Source organism: Mesoplodon mirus (assembly GCF_964341445.2).
Source record: "Mesoplodon mirus genome assembly, chromosome: 14".
Classification (NCBI taxonomy): Eukaryota; Metazoa; Chordata; class Mammalia; order Artiodactyla; family Ziphiidae; genus Mesoplodon; species Mesoplodon mirus.
Genome location: NC_138990.1, coordinates 46,435,314 through 46,455,640, shown reverse-complemented (window position 1 = coordinate 46,455,640; position 20,327 = coordinate 46,435,314). Strand labels below are relative to the sequence as shown.

At 37.5% G+C, this 20,327-nt stretch overlaps 1 protein-coding gene across 1 annotated transcript in view; it reads right to left on the bottom strand.

Annotated features, from left to right (window-relative positions):
- Positions 1–20,327, bottom strand: part of BABAM2 (BRISC and BRCA1 A complex member 2) — a 438,160-nt gene that overhangs the window by 395,506 nt on the left and 22,327 nt on the right. The window contains exon 3 of the mRNA XM_082643284.1: positions 149–225. Coding sequence (XP_082499410.1) covers positions 149–225 — 77 coding nt within the window. The remainder of the gene's footprint in view (positions 1–148; positions 226–20,327) is intronic.

Here is a 20,327-nt window from a genome sequence, read left to right as displayed (position 1 = left end):
AAAGACAAATTTTCAAAAAGTGGTAAATCCTTCTGATCAGTATCTTAGGAGATAACACCTAAAAGCCAGAAATAAAAACTAAAGCACAAAATCCAATAGCTAGCACTGTAATCTACATTTTTCAGTAAAAGAGTCATCATTTACTTACATTTTAATGTCTCTCCAGCATATGGTATGTGCAATTTAAATCGGTCACAGTTGGGTCCAGGAGTCAATGATGTGCAGCTTTGAAGAAAAGAAAGAGAAGAAAAGAGTTTCTTAAAATCTCGCATATTTACAATATTTAATAAGTTAATAAAAAGTGATCCTTAAAGACAAACGATTAAAACACTGGCTTATAGAACAAAATAAAAGCCCTTAATGGTCATGGAGGCCAAGACACAGCAAGACTTGCATTCAAATAACTAATTCATTTATCCCACAATAAAACCTATATGCCTTCTAACAATAAATACCAACACTGCTTCAACTACTTCTCTCAAAGGAGTGTATCTCGACTTTGAAAACAGGTATATGATCCAAAACAGGTCTGTAGTCTTTGATGCCAAGAGCTGTAAAAGAAGAGTAGTTTTATGGTCCTATTTTAAATATAGACTCTTAGTTTTCACTCTGTTAGTACTAAAAAGAGCCCACTTGTGGTCTTTTTCTGGTACCAGATGGTTTTCTCTCTTTTCCCGAAAATAAGGCGCTTCCTCTAGATTTGGCACCCCGTAACTTACATCTGTAGCAGAGCACAATGCACTGCACTCAGTTTCAGATAAAATGCAAATCTAAAAGGGGGGTGAGTTAGTCGCCCAGGTCTCAACAGCTTGTTTTTTTTTTTTAATCTATTACTTCACAAAGTTATACAATACTCTTTGTTCTTTACAGAGATTTACTTTGTAAGATATTTCTCATAATCTTCTGAGTCATAACTTCAACTGCATAACAGCAGTATTGGCTTCATAAATTTATAAAATATTAATATGAAGTCAGTTAAGGAAGTTGTAAGTCTTCATTTAGTCAAAAAAAAGCAAGGTTTTTAATTTGTAAAGAAGGCTAATTTTAATTCATAATTCCAAAACTGCCTATGAAACATTTCTGAAAAAGAACCTATAAAAGTAGTTTAAGGAATGGAAGCATTGTTAGAACAAATGTACAACTTTCCGAGATGGCCACTTTGAAAGGCAACAGTCATTTGAAACTAAATTTGAGAAGTGCTGGCTCGAAGAAAAACTAACTCAGACCTCAGATTAACTATTACTTTTTCCCAAAACTATTTGAATGTGAAAGAGAAAAGAAGCAGACAGAAACTTTAATGTATTTAACATAAATCACTAGATTGATTATTCCTCTTTATCTTTAGGGGCCAATAAAAATATTAGTTTATAGGGCTTCCCTGGTGGCACAGTGGTTGAGAGTCTGCCTGCCCATGCAGGGGACACGGGTTCGTGCCCCGGTCTGGGAGGATCCCACATGCCGCGGAGCGGCTGGGCCCGTGAGCCATGGCTGCTGAGCCTGTGCGTCCGGAGCCTGTGCTCTGCAACGGGAGAGGCCACAACAGTGAGAGGCCCACGTATCACAAAAATATATATATATATATTAGTTTATAAACTAAACAAAATTGCAGTAGTCATTGCAGAGTAATCTACTTTAATTTTTTACAGGTTTTAAGAACACAGTCTCCTTTACCTTTCAATATAAAAAATTCTTCAGGGCACATTTTATTAAAGGTACTAAAATATTTCTCTTATAGTATAATCTTTTCTAGCCCACAACACAGTAGTTCTTTGAAAACACTTATGGAAAACACATAAATTTTCGCATTATAAAATACAAAGGGACAGAAATGACCCTATAAGCAACACTAAGAATTTTTTCTCTTATATTCAACCAGCAATGTTTTTAAATGATTTTTTTTAAAAAATATTCAATCAAGTGTCTTTTGGGGTCTTGAAGATCATCAAATTACCTACACCTCTTAATGACTGAAGTTATTAATAGTACAGGAAATCCTCAGGATTAATCTGATTCTGGTTTGTTTGAATCACTCATCCTTTCTCAATGTGAATTAAGTTTCTAAATTCTTCCATTCACGGTGGGGCCACACTTCATATTGTTCACTTTATGCCTTAACCACGGCCAGGAGAGTGTTTCTGTACTCTGCCTCTGCACCGTCCTCCCTTCCTACTTGAAGGGCTGGTTCCAGCCACCTCAGGGTGTAAAAAAATACATTTCTCCACCTGCGTGATTCACTCACTGATTCTTTTCACTTAGATAAGATTTACTGAACATTGTTCTATGTGTTAGGAATACAGGGTGGACAAGACAGACAAGAGCTACAGTCTCACGATAATTAAATTCTAGCGAGGGACGGAGATCTAGCAAGGGACGGAGAAATTATTAAAAAAAAAAGAGACAAACACACAAAGATGGTTTAAGATTGCTAAATGTGATGAAGAAAATAAAACAGCGAGCTGCAATAAAACAGGAGCCACATTACATTGGAAGACTGGGGAAGACCCCTGGAGGAGGTGAAATCCGAAACCTGAATAACGCGAAGGGGCCAACCATGAAAGCTCTGGGGAAGAGCGTTCCAGCTAGAGGAAACAGCTGGTGCAAAGGCGTGAAGGCAGGAACAAGTTTGATATTTCTGGGGGAAGGAATCTTGCTAAGTCTGGGCAATGCGGCTAGAGCAGAGTGACTGAGAGAGAAAACAGCAAAAGATTAGAACAAGAGATTAAGCAAGGGACAGACCACGCAGAGCCTTGGAAGTGGTGGCAGTTGACTCAGGTTTTACTCTAAGCACAAAGAAAGGTTTTAGGAAGAGTAATATTATCTGATTCTAAGCTTCTAAAAGATTATCCAGTATACTGTATGGAAAAGGGAACTGTAAAGAGGCAAAACGGAAACGAGGAGACCAGAAATGAGTCCATTTCAGGCCAAGAATGACGCTAGGTACCTGGATGAGGGAAACAGCAGTGGCAAGGGAGACAAGAAGATTTATTCAACAGGGACAACTAGCAGAGAAGCTCACGTTCAGGGAGAAGGGAAGTCAAGAGCTGGTAGTGTGAGATGACAGCCAAATCTCACATGGACACAGAGGCAGATACATGGGTGGGCCAGCCAATCTATACAGGCCGCTAACACAGCACGAAAAAGAAGAAAAGATAGAAGAAAAATTCACCTTAAAAGAGTCCTGTTGTTGGAAAGATCACTTACTTGAAGTGGGGATGGTGTCAGGGGTAATACTCCTCAAACAGGAGTATAAACAGGTTATGTCACTAATCTCCAGTGAACTGTAGATCTGTTTTGCTGAGAGGTATACACAAATTTGGGGCCAAGAACTGAACTGTTCAAGGGAACAAAGGCAAGAAAGGCTAAGCTGGTCTCTCTCTCCTAAAAAGTAGTCAGCTTCTCCTCCAATTAAATACTGAGAAAATTATTTAAAATATCTTGTTATGCTCTGTCTTTCATATTACTTAGGATAAATAGCTTTATGGGAAACAAACCAATGTCATGTTACCTAAAGGTTCTTTTAAGATTAAACTAAAATGTTTCCCCTTTTTAAATTACCTCTGTCTAAAACTGGTTTTGGATGGACTTCCCTGGTGGCACAGTGGTTAAGAATCCACCTGCCAATGTAGGAGACATGGGTTCGAGCCCTGGTCTGGGAAGATCCCACATGCCGCGGAGCAACAAAGCCCGTGCGTCACAACTACTGAGCCTGTGCTCTAGAGCCTGTGAGCCACAACTACTGACCCCGTGTGCCACAACTACTGAAGCCCAAGAGCCTAGAGCCCGTGCTCCGTGACAAGAGAAGCCACCACAATGAGAAGCCCGCGCACCGCAGAGCAGAGTAGCCCCCGCTCACCGCAAGTAGAGAAAGCCCATGAGCAGCAACGAAGACCCAATGCAGCTAAAAGTAAATACATAAAATAAACAAATTTATTTAAAAAACATAAAAAAATAAAAGTGGTTTTGGTCATGCTATTTAATATACCATGAAATTTCAAATCACACTCAAAGAGTGTTTTTCTGTTAATCAAAAAAGGGCATGGGTTTGGGCCTCCCTGGTGGCGCAGTGGTTGAGAGTCCGCCTGCCGATGCAGGGGATACGGGTTCGTGCCCCGGTCTGGGAGGATCCCATATGCCGCGGAGCGGCTGGGCCCGTGAGCCATGGCCGCTGGGCCTGCGCGTCCGGAGCCTGTGCTCCGCAACGGGAGAGGCCACAACAGTGAGAGGCCCGCATACCGCAAAAAGAAAAAAAAAAAAAAAAAAAAAAAAAAAGGGCATGGGTTAAAAAATACTGAAAACCACATATGGATAGTATGGCTCCACGTACAGAAAAGATAGATCAATGTGTGTGTATGTCTATGTACATAACAGATTTCAAAAGGACCGTCACCAAAATGTAGCAGGATTTGGGGTGATTTTTAGAATGTTCTTCAACTACCTTTCTGCATTGTTTTGATTAATAATGAACATGAACTATTCTACAATTATATAAATATTTTAAAGCTAAATACATTCTTTTTATATTTGTCTCAGGAAACTTGGCTATGATGGCTTGATTTACCTTTTTCTTCTAAAGTGCTTCACTCCTTTTCAAAAAGAAAGAAGGCAGGATGATCTACCTATAAAGAGTCTTCAGGTAAAGTATATGAAAGTCTTTATATTGTGATATCACAAAATTTCACATTTCTAATATTTATTATCTCTCACAGTTTCTTATGTGGCAGGGTTTAGGAATGGCTTGGCAGGGCAGTTCTGGTGTAAGGCCTCCCGTGAAGCTGCAGTCAAATGCAGTTACAGAGAACTAATACAGTGGGAAAGTTCATTCTCCTAGAAAGGCATTTCCTTACACAAGTATGAAAATGCTAGTAAATAAAAAGCTATCAACTTCATTAAAATTATATTTGTATAATGGCAACTTGTCCTAACACACAGTTAGATCTAAGGTTTAAAAAACCAATATTCCAAACTGAGTATCTTTTAATAGTAAAATAATTTTTAAATGACTTAGAAATTGCTGACAATTTAAATGTAATTTCAAATTTGTCTCTCAACTGTATTTTTTTGTTTGTTTATTTTATTTATTTATTTATTTATTTATTTTGCCACACCAAGCAGAGGCTTGTGGGATCTTAGTTCCCTGATCAGGGATTGAACCCACGCCCTCAGCAATGAAAGCACGGAGTCCTAACCACTAGACCGCCAGGGAATTCCCTCTCAACTATACTTCTTGAGTGCTTACTATAGGTCAGGCAGTGTGCTGGGCGCTGGGAATACAGCAGGGACAAGAACAAAACACATATCTTGGCATTATAACATAAAAAGGATTTTTGGATGAACTATGCTCTAAAAATATATCTTTCACTAAATTCTAATTATCTCAATATACTGGGGACTCAAGATTTTAAAGTTTAACATGTGGGAGAACAAAGTGGGTCGAGTTCCCTTTTAAAAAGATTATGCAAGTGGGAATTCTCAAGTGGGGATTCAGGTTAACAACAAATCAGGCAGTTTACTCTGGTTCTTTATTACAGAAATTGCAGCTAACCATTGGCACGTTGAAATGCTAAGCATAATAACCTTCTTATACTCTCATTCCTATGATCTCTTATTTTACCTCTAATCACAACTCTCAATATTATTATTGATCTATTTTCTAATTGTGGTTTGTTTTTCCTACCAGATCTAAGATTCTCGGTGCCAAGAACTGCTTTACAGTTTTAAAAATGTCTTAGTACAGCATCTAGCACAGTGCTAAGCAGCCAGCACTGATGAAATTTTACTGTATGATTGTAATCATCAGCTAAACTCAAAAACTGTCATTTTACAGATGACAACAGATTAGAAACCACTTCCACTTCTGGCCATATCTTAGTCTCCTGGGCCTAAGCATCTTTTCTTTTTTTTTTTTTTTTTTTAATTTTTATTTATTTATTTTTGGCTGCATCGGGTCTTCATTGCTGCACGCAGGCTTTCTCTAGTTGTGGCGAGCGGGGGCTAATAATCTTCATTGCAGTGCACGGGCTTCTCATTGCAGTGGCTTCTCTTGTTGCGGAGCACAGGCGCGTGGGCTTCAGTAGTTGCAGCTCACGGGCTCTAGAGCGCAGGCTCAGTAGTTGTGGTGCATGGGCTTAGTGGCTCCGCGGCACGTGGGATCTTCCCGGACGAGGGATCAAGCCTGTGTCCCCTGCATTGGCAGGAAGATTTTTATCCACTGCGCCCCCAGGGAAGCCCAAGCCTAAGCATCTTTAAATCATCTTTAAACCTCTAGACTCCAGCAGCACTGGTGTCCAGAACGTGGCTACTCCACCGACTATGTATGGAGATAAAGGTTTGCTGAATGAAAGGTTTGCATAAGACTTGATTCCCGGTCTAGTGCTCTTTTCCTGACAAAAACTGATGATTTAACTGGAATTGGGAAGGCGCTCTCATCCTCACCTCTGAGAAAGCTAAAAGTGTCACTACTTGTGGAAGGTCCTCCCTTTGAAGAGTTGTACGTGCAACTCAGAATTTAAACTTAAAGTCATTACCTAAAATTACTCTATTTTCACAATAAATAATAATAACAACAACAGCTAACATTTGTTGGGCATTTACTATGTGGCGAGCACTGTTCTAAGATCTTTAATTAGATTAAACTATTTAAGCCCATGGCAACCTTCAGAAATAGATGTTATTATCATCTCCATTTTACAGATGAGGAAACTGAGGCATACAGAAAACATGCAACTTGCTAGTAAGTGACAGAGCTGGGATCCAAGCCCAGGATGTCCAGCTCCAGGGCCCATTTTCTTAATCACCAAACTAAATCATCTCTCAATAATTAAAGGGGAAACCATCAGACTTACTGGAAAATGTGAATTATAACTCTTTTCAACAAATGTGTTTTTATTAAGTACTTATAATAATGGAAAGTAAAACCTGACAATAAGTTGCCAAAAAGTGTTCAACCACATGTGCTTTAATGAAAAGAAAATGATTTCTCAGTAATAAGAACTGTATACACGTAAATCAATGATGCAAAAGAGGGAACAAGGCCCTTATAACTTGATTAAATAGGCGCTACAGTGTTAACACTTGATTTATTCAGCAAACTCTTTAAATAAATAGTGAAACATAAATTTGGATTTGAATCCTCTTTAAATTATTACTTGTTCCTAATTACTGAGATCGAACTCAAATTAGTAGAGTTTCACTCTAAAGAGGAAAAGGTAGGCAATTTCACAACACTTTATATGTGAGTGACAACCAAGAACTAATCTTGATTAACAAAGTTATATGAAGATATTCTACAACATTTAAGACATCAGCATTTTTTAAGACAATGCAAAATATATGCTTTCTAGTTTAATGCTAAAGCTATTATTTGACATACTTTCTGGAAAAAATAATGACAAACCATTTCTATTCTTCAAGCCACCTAAAAAGAACAAAGTAGATGAGTCTAGGGTTCCTTCCCTGAGTCTACGTCAGTTTCCTTTACCCTGACTATTAATTCACCATTTGGCATGTTCTCCTACATAGCTTCCTGTTTTCTTGATAATGACGTTTGTGCTTAACCAACAATATTTAACAGCAGCTAAGAAGGAAGTCTTCAGCTTTGGCAACCTAAAATAACAGGTGAGTATAAAGAAAAAACAGGCTCAAAGACCAATAACTGCATTTTAAATAACTATTAAGTTATAAATTAGAGTGAATTATTGTTAGTTGATATTCAGCATATTTCCATTTTACAGAATTAATTTATTTTCTCTGAACTAAATCTAACATCAATAATTCCACTCAGACTAAATCAGTTTCAAAATTATCACGGTTTCTAGACTGAAACTCAGCAGTAAAGAAGCTAGAAGACGGAAGTAGGATATCTTAACAGCTATCTAAATAATCTATAAAATGGGCATTTTATCTGTGAAGGCATCTGAACCTCTGATTCACAGAATCTTTCACCCTGTCTTGGAAGGGAATTATGGTCCATCTAAGTTGACTATATCAAAACCCACTAGGTCAAGTCTTAGCCCTTTCTACAAGAAGACTCATGAATTAAAACTGGTAAAAGAAGGCAGGAAAATCACACTGAAGTAGATGTTTTTTTAGATCAGGGGTTCCCAACCCCCAGGCTGTGGACCAGTACTGGCCTCACAGCAGGAGGTGAGCAGTGGGTGAGCGAGAGAAGCTTTATTTGCTGCTCCCCATGGCTTGCATTACCACCTGAACCATCCCCCCTCCCCCGTCCGTGGAAAAACTGTCTTCCATGAATCTGGTCCCTGGTGCCAAAAAGGTTGGGGACCGCTGTTTTAGATCATTATCCCGGAGAATGGAACTACCTACTTGATGACATATGATGTTCCTGATATACCAAATACATCCTCTACATCTCTAAAGCCTAAAATCTATTTCTGGGCCCTACTAGAAAGTGATAGATTTAATTCTTAGCATAGGAATCCAAAATGCCATTACCAGAAAAAGTGAGTCAGCCCAGAATGTTTTAAAAATTATAAAATTAAAATATTCAAAAATATGTGTTTGCCAGTTCATGTGGCATCAACTGTTATTCTCAGTTTCCATGCTATATCTCCATTTATAAATGAGAGATTTCAACTCTACTTTAGAGTAGGGAGTATTTTTAAATCTTAGTAGGTGTTCTTATAGCAAAAATGTGGTTTAAATTGCAATATGATTTCAGTAGGAATGATGGGCTCAAATACTATTTTTAGCAGTTAACTAGGAGGGGGGAATCCTTTAACTTTCTGAGATAGATGCTTAGCTCATTACTGTCCAACCTTTCTTCTTTTCTAATATGTGCATTTAATTCACTCTGCTAACAGAATAAAAAAGAAAATTAAGAGGATTATCTCAATAAGTGAAGGATAAGTGTTTGATAAAACTAAATATCCATTTATGATTTTTAAAACTCTTTGAAAACAAGGACCAAAAAAAGAAACTTCTGGGGCTTCCCTGGTGGCACAGTGGTTAAGAATACACCTGCCAATGCAGGGGACACAGGTTCAAGCCCTGGCCCGGGAAGATCCCACATGCTGCGGAGCAACTAAGCCCGTGCGCCACAACTATTGAGCCTGCGCTCTAGAGCCTAAGAGCCACAACTACTGAGCCTGTGTGCCACAATTACTGAAGCCCGTGTGCCTAGAGCCCATGCTCCGCAGCAAAAGAAGCCACTGCAATGAGGAGCCTGTGCACCGCAATGAAGAGTAGCTCCTGCTCGCCGCAACTAAAGAAAGCCCACGTGCAGCAACGAAGACCCAATGCAGACAAAAATAAAAATAAATAAAATAAATAAATTTTTTAAAAAAGAAACTTCCTTAATATGATAAAGGCCATCTACCAAAAACCTACAGCAACATCATACTTAGTAACAAAACGTTAAATTTTTCCCTTTGAGATAGAGAATGAGACAAGGATATCCTTTCTTACTACTTTTACTTAACATTGTACTGGAGATCCTGGCTAGTACACAGTATGTAGCATGGGGAAATAAGGGTATAAATATTGGAAAGGAAGAAATAAAACTATACTTATTTGCAGATAATATGACTGCATGTAGAAAGCTTTTAAAATCTTCATCTGCATCATTGGAAATAATGTGAGTTTAGTAAAGTTGCTAGACAAAGAACATACAACAAAAATCAACTGTATACTGTATATGTACATCTATATACCATCAACAATCAGTTAAAAAATAAATACTTTTAGAAAGATGCCATCGAAAATAACATCAAACAATCAAATACATAGAAACAAATGTCACAAAAGATGCACAAGAACACTATTAGAAAGCTATTATTAAGAAGAAAATAAACAAAAAATGAACATAGATATCGTGTTAACAGATTAAAAGAAACATAATGACAAGATGATAGTTCTCCTTAGGTTGATCTGAAACCTGAAAGGCAGATTCTAAATGGAATGTTAAGAACCAAGAATAGACCAGATTCTCTTGAAGAAGAAAAATTGAGAGAATTATTTACAATAACCAAAAGGTGGAAGCAACCCAAGTATCCACCGACTGATGAATGGATAAACAAAATGTAGTATATACATATAATGGAATGTTATTCAATAGCCTTAAAAGAAAGGAAATTTTGGTACTTCCCTGGTGGTCTAGTGGTTAAGAATCTGCCTTCCAATGCAGAGGGTTTCAAACCCTGGTCAGGGAACTAAGATCTCACATGCCACGGGGCAACTGAGCCCTCGTGCCACAACTAGAGAGTCTGCGTGCCACAACTACTGAGCCCACACGCTCTGAATCCCACACACCACAACTAGAGAGAAGCCTGTGCGCCACAACAAAGAGCCTGCCCACCGCAACGAAAGATCCCGCGTGCCACAACTAAGACCCGATGCAGCCAAAATCAATCAATCAATAAAAAGGAAGGAAATTTTGACATATGCTACAACATGGATAAACCTTGAAGATATTACACTAAGTGAAATAAGCCAGTCACAAAAGGACAAATACTGTATGATTCCATTTATATGAGGTACCTAGAGTAGTCAAATTCAAAAAGACAGAAAATAGAATGATGGGTGCCAGGGGCAGAGGGGAAAGGAGAAATAGTGTTTACTGGGTACAGAGTTTGTTTTGCAAGATGAAAGAGTTCTAGAGATGGATGGTGATAATGACTGCACAACAATCTGAATATACTTAATGCCACTGAACTGTAAACTTAGAAATGGATAAATAGTAAATTTTATGTTATATTTTACCACAATAAGGAAAAAAACTCAGTAGGAGAACTTGCTCTATTGGATATCAAAAATTACTATAAATCATTAAAATAATGACATTGGTACAAAGAGAGACAAATAGAACAGTGAAACAGAATAGAGAGTCCAGAGAAAGATCCTGACATATCTGGACAGTTGATTTATGACAAAGGCATCTTTAAACAGAAGTAAGGAAAGGAAACTGTTTTCGATAAATGGTGCTGGGTCAACTGGGTATACTTACAGTGAAAAATATGAAACCTGATCCCTATCCTTGTAATATTCCACAAAAATCAAGTCTAAGTGGATTGACGCTCTGAATGTAAACAGTGAAGAAAAATATTTTTAGAAGATAATTTGGGATGGAGAGAGATAATGTAAGAATATCTTCAAGAACTGGGGGTGAACAAAAATTCCCCAAAAGCACTAACTATAGGGGAAAAGATGGGTAGATAGGATCACCTTAATATTAGATCTCCTGTTCATCAAAAAACACCATTAAGGGAGTGAAAGACAAGCCACAGAGTGAGAGATGATATCTGAAACATATAAAATTGATTAAGGGCTCATATCCAGACCATATAAAGAACTCCTGTAGTGTTAATAAGAAAAAGATAACTAAGTTAGCAGACTCAAAGGAGCACTTCATAAAAGGAGATCCTGGTGGCGCAGTGGTTGAGAGTCCGCCTGCCGATGCAGGGGACACGGGTTCGTGCCCTGGTCCAGGAAGATCCCACATGCCGTGGAGCGGCTAGGCCCGTGAGCCATGGCCGCTGAGTCTGCGCGTCTGGAGCCTGTGCTCCGCAACGGGAGAGGCCACAACAGTGAGAGGCCCGCGTACCACCAAAAAAAAAAAAAAAAAAAAGGAGATCCAAATGGTCAATAAACATGAAAAAGTGCTTATGCAAGTTAACATTTTCCTTTCCCATAATACTAAATCATTTTGAAACAGCTGTTTTCATGATCTTCATCTCTTTTTTAATTGAATTTTTCTTAACTCTTATGGAAACATTTCCAAAAATTTGTGATTGAGGATACACATTTCTTTACTCCAAATCAATTTATAAGTATTTGTTGAACATTATTACTAAGATGACTATATAAAGTGTTACACCTAACAGGTCAATGGTCCATAGGCTGTCTTCAAGTGAGTATGTAAGACAATGCACTAGGATGCAGGAAGAAAAACTTAGGGGAAAAGAGTGTGTGTGTGTGTGTGTGTGTATGCATATATATGTATATGTGTGTATGCATATATATGTATATGTATGTGTGTGTATATATATATGGACAGAGAGAGAGAAATTAATCCTTACCAATATATAATATACAGATTGACCCTGGCACTCTCTTTCAGTTCCCATGTAGTTGTTCATGTGCCCTGAGTTTAAAAAGATTACTTTTTCAGGTATGACAAGTGAAAATACCATATTAAAATTATGTAAATTATGTTTACAGTAGTGCTTATTTCATTTTATATCATTTTTAAAATTTTTATTTTATATTGGAGTATAGTTGATTAACAATGTTGTGCTAGTTTCAGGTGTACAGCAAAGTGATTCAGTTATACATATATATATATATCTTTTTTCAGATTCTTTCCCATATAGGTTATTACAGAATACTGAGTAGAGTTGCCTGTGCTATACAGTAGGTCCTTGTTGATTATCTACTTTATATACAGTAATAGTGTGTATATCATTCTTTTTAATATATGTCATATATGTTTTATAATATACTAGTATGTTTTATAATTAAATAAATATGCATGTATTAGGGGTTCATAATCAAATTATTTGAGGTACATAATCAAAAAAGATCACTGCTATAAGAGTTACAGAAAGGAGTCTCTATTCTCAAGAACCTTGAACTGTAATCAGAAGACAAAAATCAAACCTGTGAAAGTCAAACAAGGCACAATTTAAATAACAATTCAAGACAACAATAGATACAAGTCAGGAAGCAATTAACATGATTAATTGCCAAATTAGTGGTTAAAGAAAATAAGCACAATAGGAGTTGAGAGAGCAGAGAAACCACTTTCAGCAGGTAGTCAAGGAAGGTTCACTGGAATGCGGGCTCTAAGAATTAATTGGATCTGATCAAGAGAGAGGAAGGAAAAATAAGTACCTGCAAGTGTCCTTAAATAGGGCAAAACCAAGGAGACAGATGCTCTGCTAAAACAAAAGCTCTAAAATAAACTAGAGTACATTAAACCTTGGATCCCTTAGTGCTCAGCAGCCTACCTGGTGGCACACAGGAGGCACCTGAAAACTACTGCATATATAGTACAGGTGAGCAAGTGGAGCTGGAGAGGACAAGTGTACCCCAAGGTCATATCAAAGTTGAAACAAATTACATAAATGTCCTGGACGGATTCCTATTCCAACTGTGGGAATGCTGGTGATTCTTACATTAAAAAATATTATAGAAATCCCCAGGGACAAGGCCAACTTACATACTATTTTTTACAATTAATGTACAACATAATTTTAGAAAAAGCAATTTTTATATCAAATAATTTGTTCAATAAAAACATTCCTGTAACAGTTTTAGGCCACCATTTTCATTCCTTGACCCCAAACATGACCTAAATGGATGTATTCCCTATTCTCTGAACTCTGCTTTATATTTTATGCCATTTATAACCTATATGCTAAATCCCAATCTCAATTCCTGCTCCTTACAGGAAAGGACTGGAGAGTATTTATCTTGGCATGCTCCAGTGGCTCACGTTCTCAAGGGAATGAACTAGCAGAGCTCTGATCTTTCTCTTACTGATTTTCATGATATACGTTTTATTTGTTTGTATCTCCACAGTGCCTCACACTTACTAGGTGTTCAGTATATTACTTCTTATAAAAAATAAATTTGAACACTTCTATATTTAAAATAGATAACCAACAAGAACCTACTGTATAGCACAGGGAACTCTGCTCAATATTCTGTAATAATCCAAATGGGAAAAGAATTTGAAAAAGAATACATACATGTATATGTATAACTGAATCACTCTGCTGTACAACTGAAACTAACACAACATTGTTAATCAACTATACTCCAGTATAAAATAAAAATTTAAATAAATAAATAAATTTGAGTGAACATGAACAGTGCAAAGGCAGGGTACAGAAAAGAATAAATGGAAAACTGGTAGGGGACAGGGGAGGACAGAGAGAAGAAAAAAAAAACAAGAAAAAGTAGAAGAGTGAACTGCAGTGGAAACAGACAACAAGGTGGAGGTAAAAATGGAGAAGGGGAGAGAGAATGGGAGAGCGGAGGGAAGAGGGAGAGTTAATAGATTCTGAAGCGTCATTAAAGGATTCCCTTTCCTGTTGGTAAGAGGTGCTTTCCAAAGATGAAAGAAGTTTTTTAAATTCTCAAATTCTTCTCTTTAAGTGATTATGAAAAAACTTAGCATCTGCTATATGAGCATATCTGGAACTACAAGATAATGGGACAGATGTGCCATCCCCGGATTTTAGGTGTAGGTGGTTTTAGAGGATTTTTTTCTTAGATTGCCATTTGAGATACAATTGTTAAACACTATGAATTTTAAAGTCTCATGCAGGTTAAATAATCGGTCTCTTCCTTGGTTTCCTCATCTGTAAAATGGGGATGATAATCACACTCCATGGAGCTGTTATGAGGATCCACTGACTTGATACATATAAAGTGCTTAGAACAGGGCCTGGCACAGAGTATGTAATTACTGTTAGGAGTATTCAAAAGCACAAATTGCAAAACCAGATATATGGAGAAGGAAAGTCTATCTCAAACACTGTATTCATTAAAGACTTAATTTTGCTTGGGTAATAATTTTCAGAATTTAAAGCAAACAAACAAAAATCTTCAATTGACCCCCTCACCTCATTACTATGCCTTCTTTATTCCACAGACAAAAATTATCAGAGGGGGTCCCATCGTGCAGAGATTGAATCAGAGCAGTAAAATGATTTTCCCAGGTCCCAAGTCAAATCTAATGGAGCCCAGGATGCCCCTCATGTTGCACAGCAGGACCCACAGGGGAACAAAGAGAAGAATATCAGCTGGAGGATCTAAGTGGTGGCAGAGCCAGAAGAGAACAGAAGGAGCCATCAGAGAAAAGCAAGGAGGGGAAGCCTCTAGTCTAGACCAGTAAGAAACTTATATATCACCACTTTATACCACCACTCACTACACACACATGCGCTGAGTATATACGTACATATATGGGTACGTGTGTATACACGAGTGTCTATGTGTCTATATATACAAATTGAAACATTTTTCTGTAATACTTAGCTCTACTACATGAGATGCACTGATACTTTTTATTCAATTCTATCCTATTTCATATTTTTTTAATGTGGATCGAGACCCACTAAAATGATTTTATAACACACCAATGGGTTACAACCTGCCAGCGGTTTGCAACACAAAGCTCTGTCCAACACAACCTCAGAGAATATAACTTCCAGAAAAATGAAGATAACAGTACTGTACTCCACACTGGTTAAAACCATCCCTCAAACACGTCATTCGGCTCTAGGTATTACACTTTGAGAAGCAGAGAGACTAACTGGATCACATTCAGAAAAGCCAACAAGAATGGTAAAAGGACACAAATCACATGGTATAAGCAAAGGCTGCGTGTCAGCCTGCAGAAGAGAAAACTACAAACCATGACAGCTACCTTCATTTATGTGCAGTGCTGCCGCAGCAAGGATTGGTTGTTTGTTCCATACTGTGTCAAGATGTAGAAGTGACACAAAAGCACTTTCTAACAGCACGGCGGCCCAATAAGTGGCCTTGGGACTCATGGAGTTTCCCTGTGACTGGAGATATTAAGGCACAGCCTGGACAGGCGCTTAGCAGGGAAGCATTAGAAGGGGCTAATATATCACATGGTGGTTGTTAGGGTTTAATGCCTTCCGATCCTGAAATTCTGCTAACTCTAGACTAGATTAAGACAATATTATACTATAACACGACTTAAAAAGCCAACACCAGTTCTTTATTAAGTTTTTATAAAGAAATGAATTCTACCATGAACTACATTAAGCAATCTGAAATGGCAAATGCTGACATTTTAACAAAAAACAATATAATAAAAATTGACTTAATGTGCCCAGCCCAGTCAATAAAAATCATCAGTTTCGACAGAAAAACTGAAATGCCACCCAAGTCACTGGCATAGTGTTAAGATGTTTATCAACTTAGAAAATATAAATCCATATATAGCTTTAACAAGCAAATAGCAAAAAATGTTTGATCTTTTTTTTTTTTTTTGGTGGGGGTGGGGTGCCGTGCTGCACAGCATACAGGATCTTAGTTCCCCCACAAGGGCTCAAACCCGCGCCCTCTGCAGTGGAAGCGCAGAGTCCTAACCACTGGGCCTCCAGGGAAGTCCTAAAATATTTGATCTTTAAAATGCGCAGGAATAAAGGAAGAAGGTTTCCCCCAAAAAGACGATATTGTAAACATTCTCTCCTTACTCAACAGTCATGCTTCTTTGGCCTATATGTAGAATACAGAAACAAAGTAATGATGCTCTGTCTGAATTTTTACTGAACCAACTAACTCAAAGTTTTGAGAGAAGTCTTCATTCTTATAACCTTCTACCATATTTGTTCTACTGTATTTGTTTCAAAAGAAAAAGAAACCAGTATCTCAGATTATCCAATGTGTAGCTAGGAATTACTTATCACTAATGTACTACACTGTCTCACCCCTCAGATAGAATTCTCAAAAAGGCCAACTCCGGGACTGTCAGAATGTAGAAATCCTCCGAATAGTGACACTCAAAGTGGGGCCCATGGACCAGTACTAGACTATAAACTATTACTAATCCATGATGAGACGAGCACAGATACTGAGAGTAAGAATTCAGAAACTTCTAGAGCAATTTATAAGAGTAGTTTTAATTTTGATGAATCTAATATAAAGAAGAATCTAATATAAATATTTCATTTTTCTAGTAATTCTTTCTTATTATATTTTAGAAAAGTATCAGTTGGTGACAGACTGGACGTTTTTTAAAACACTAGTCCTTCACCAAAGACGGTTTGAGAAACATTTATCTAAATATCCTTTAAATGCTGAAGGTCCTTGACCATAAAGATAAACTGCTTTACTGTGATGTCCCCCAATCTCTCTATTCATTTTGGTTTTCCCACTACAGTAACAAACACTATTTACTCCTTGCCAAGTGTTCTTTTGATATCCCTGCTAAGTTGACAGTAATATCAATATAGCTCACTGCTTAAAATTTATCATTGGATTATCTATCTGCCTGCTCAGAATTTGTAACACTACTTCATTTGCATCCAGACGTAGCTCCAACATGTTCTTGGATTCATTCCTTTTAAGAAGATATTAACTAGGGCTTCCCTGGTGGCGCAGTGGTTGAGAGTCCGCCTGCCGGGTTCGTGCCCCGGTCCGGGAAGATCCCACATGCCGCGGAGCAGCTGGGCCCGTGAGCTATGACCGCTGAGCCTGTGCGTCCAGAGCCTGTGCTCCGCAACAGGAGAGGCCACAACAGTGAGAGGCCCGCGTACCGCAAAAAAAAAAAAAAAAAAATTAACTAATTTGATGATCCAGTTTGGAGGGGTCACCCAATCTTATATGACTGCTGGCATAATCTGTGGCAGTAAGTCATAATTTTTTAGAAAGTCTAAAGATAGTATAGCTCAGTTCTAAATCCTAGGCCTCCACACCTAAAATAGTGGCCTGCTGCGTCCTGAACTCATGATTAAAGACCTGATATCTCTGCAATTCTGCCAATCTACCTGGACTCTCAATTCTCCATTTGAACTATTTGGTCCCCAGAATCCCTTCTGATTACACATTCTTTTATTTCTTACACAAATATGTACAAAGATGGATATAATAAATATATAGTAGTCCTCCCTTAAATGCAGTTTTCCTTTCCAAGATTTCAGTTACCAACGGTCAAAGTCTGAAAATATTACATGGGAAATTCCAGAAATAAACAGCTCATAAGTTTTAAGTTTCATGCCCTTTCTGAGACCTCAGGCTGTCCCGTCAGGAATCCCCAACCATGTCACAGTCTGTTCCTGACATCCAACTGCTGACATCATCAGGGCTCAGTGATCCAGGATCACCTGAAGCAGATGATCCTCCTCCTGACCAACCATCAGGTCATTAGTAGCCTAACACTAAGTCACAATTCCTGTACCATTTACCTCACTTCACCTAATCATGTAGGCATTTGATCATCTCCCATCATCTTAAGAAGAAAAAGAGTACTTACAGTACAAGATATTTTGAAAGAGAGACCACAGTCACATAACTTTTTTACTGTATATTGTTATAACTGTTCTATTTTATTATTGTTGCTGTTAATCTCTTACTGTGCTTAATTTATAAATTAAACTTTATCATAAGTATATATGGAGCTCAGTACTACCTGTGGTTTCAAGCATCACTGGAGGTTCTTGGAACATATCTCCCATGGATAAAGGGGGACTAGTGTATTTATAAAAACCTGTCAATAACAAACAACTCCTAAAGACATTTTTATTATCCAAAAATATAATCAATACTACTCTTAGGAAAAATTAAATAAATACACAGGGCCGTGCTATAAGAAATTATTCCAGAATGCCAATAGTTACATACTTTTAGTTAAAATTTGCAACATCACTTAAGCTTCCAACTGTCCAACAACTTGAATAATTGAAAAAAGCAAACAAAATATGAAGGAGTCTGAGAATTTAGGTCAAAGAATGAATCAGTGACAGACAATAAAATAACTACATGTGTTTAACTTCTGCCCCAGTTCCAACTATGAAATTGTTTGGTCTTTAATTTGTAGACATCTACAAACTCTTGTCAAATTATCTAGAACACTGAGAGCCAGCTCATTTGTAGTAACTTATTGCCTAGAAAATATTGTTATTTTAGACAGCTACTTTTTCTGAATGACTTCTAATACTGACCTCTTCCTGATGTTTAAGTTTTAGTCTCAACTGCCTAAGAAATTTCTGAAATCTATCCAGTAAATGGGTTTTCTTACTACCATATCTAAAGATGTTTCACAAATGTAGATGGCCAAAACACCTGCTTCACAGTATACTATATTAATAAGTGATTCCTATCTTTTTCTGGCCAATGATTTCTTGAAAAATAAATAAATAATATCTGGTAGAGAAGACCTGGGGTCCAGTCCTGTTCTCCACCACTTATCAGCTAAGTAACCCTGAATGAGTTGCTTAATCTCCCTGAGACACGTCCTCACATGTTTTAAAAAAAAATTAAAGGGATGATTATAAAAACATTCCTCACAGATTTACTGAGGGCAAAAAAGAGCCAATGAAAAAGAGCTTTATACTATTCACAAATGCTAAATACATTTATTGCCCATTTCTTTATGGTAAAAAGATGATAGATAGATAGATAGGGAGACAGATAGGGAGACAGAAAGAGAGATACTGTCTATTTAGAGCTCTGAATCCACTGTTGGCCACGGTCAGTATCCACTATCCAATTCACAGTAAAATAAGTTTTATATTCTTTCCCAGGAATGCTATTGAAAGTTCTGTCATTCCTACAATATAAAGTATATGCTCACACAAAGAGTCCTGATGATAAACCTACGCCGGGAAGAGCACAAAGTGACAAAGATGCTCTCTTTTGAACTTCATTCTTCCTCAAGTCCGTTTCTTCAGTCTTCTATCCCAATGTCTGTGTTTTCTCCTAAAACTAATAAAAAGTTCCCCTGATGCTATCTCATCCCACTGGGCTCCTACAGCAGAAACTGTTTTTAAGCCAGATCTACCTTTTTTAAATGAATTACACAAGTAAAAACCTTTCACTATAAAAAAAATTATAATAATGTGGAAATCAAAGTACCAAGTATCCCTTCACGGCTCATACTCCTTCCCTCTCCCAAGTTAACCACTGAATTGAGGTTTTTAAATATCCTTCCAAACCTTCCTCCATACATTTAGATATACATATGTATACACGTATAGAAGACTTGTGTACACAGATACAGTCATACAACACCTGTTATACTGTAGATTGACACTTAACCTACTTGCCATTCAGTCCTGATCAACACTCCTCTAGTGGCACTTTGGCAATACAGACAATACTTCCCAGTGGTGGGTCACTGAGATCATTCCACTCACAGCACAGTTTCTTAGAGCTTCAACAAGTATTTACTGAGTGCCTACTTTGTGCCACATACAGGGTGTAAGGTCCTGAACAAAACAGGCATGGTGCCTGCCTTCATGGAGCTAAAAGTCTGGCATAAGACACAGCATTAAATAAATAATCAGCTGTGAACATAATTTCAAATGGCAGAAGTGCTAAAATAAGATGTTACAGGAGCAACCTAAATGGGAAAAGAATTTGAAAAAGAATAGATTTATGTATATGTATCACTGAATCACTTTGCTGTACACCTGAAACTAACACAACATTGTTGATCAGCTATACTCCAATATAAAATTAAAAGTTAAAAAAAAATAAAATGTTACAGGAGAACACAACCAGGAAATCTAATTTAGATGGGGGCTAGGAGAGCCCTCTGAAACTCTGAAAAAATTACATTCAAGCTAAATCTGAAGCATTGTAGAAATCAGACAAGTCATAACAGGAGG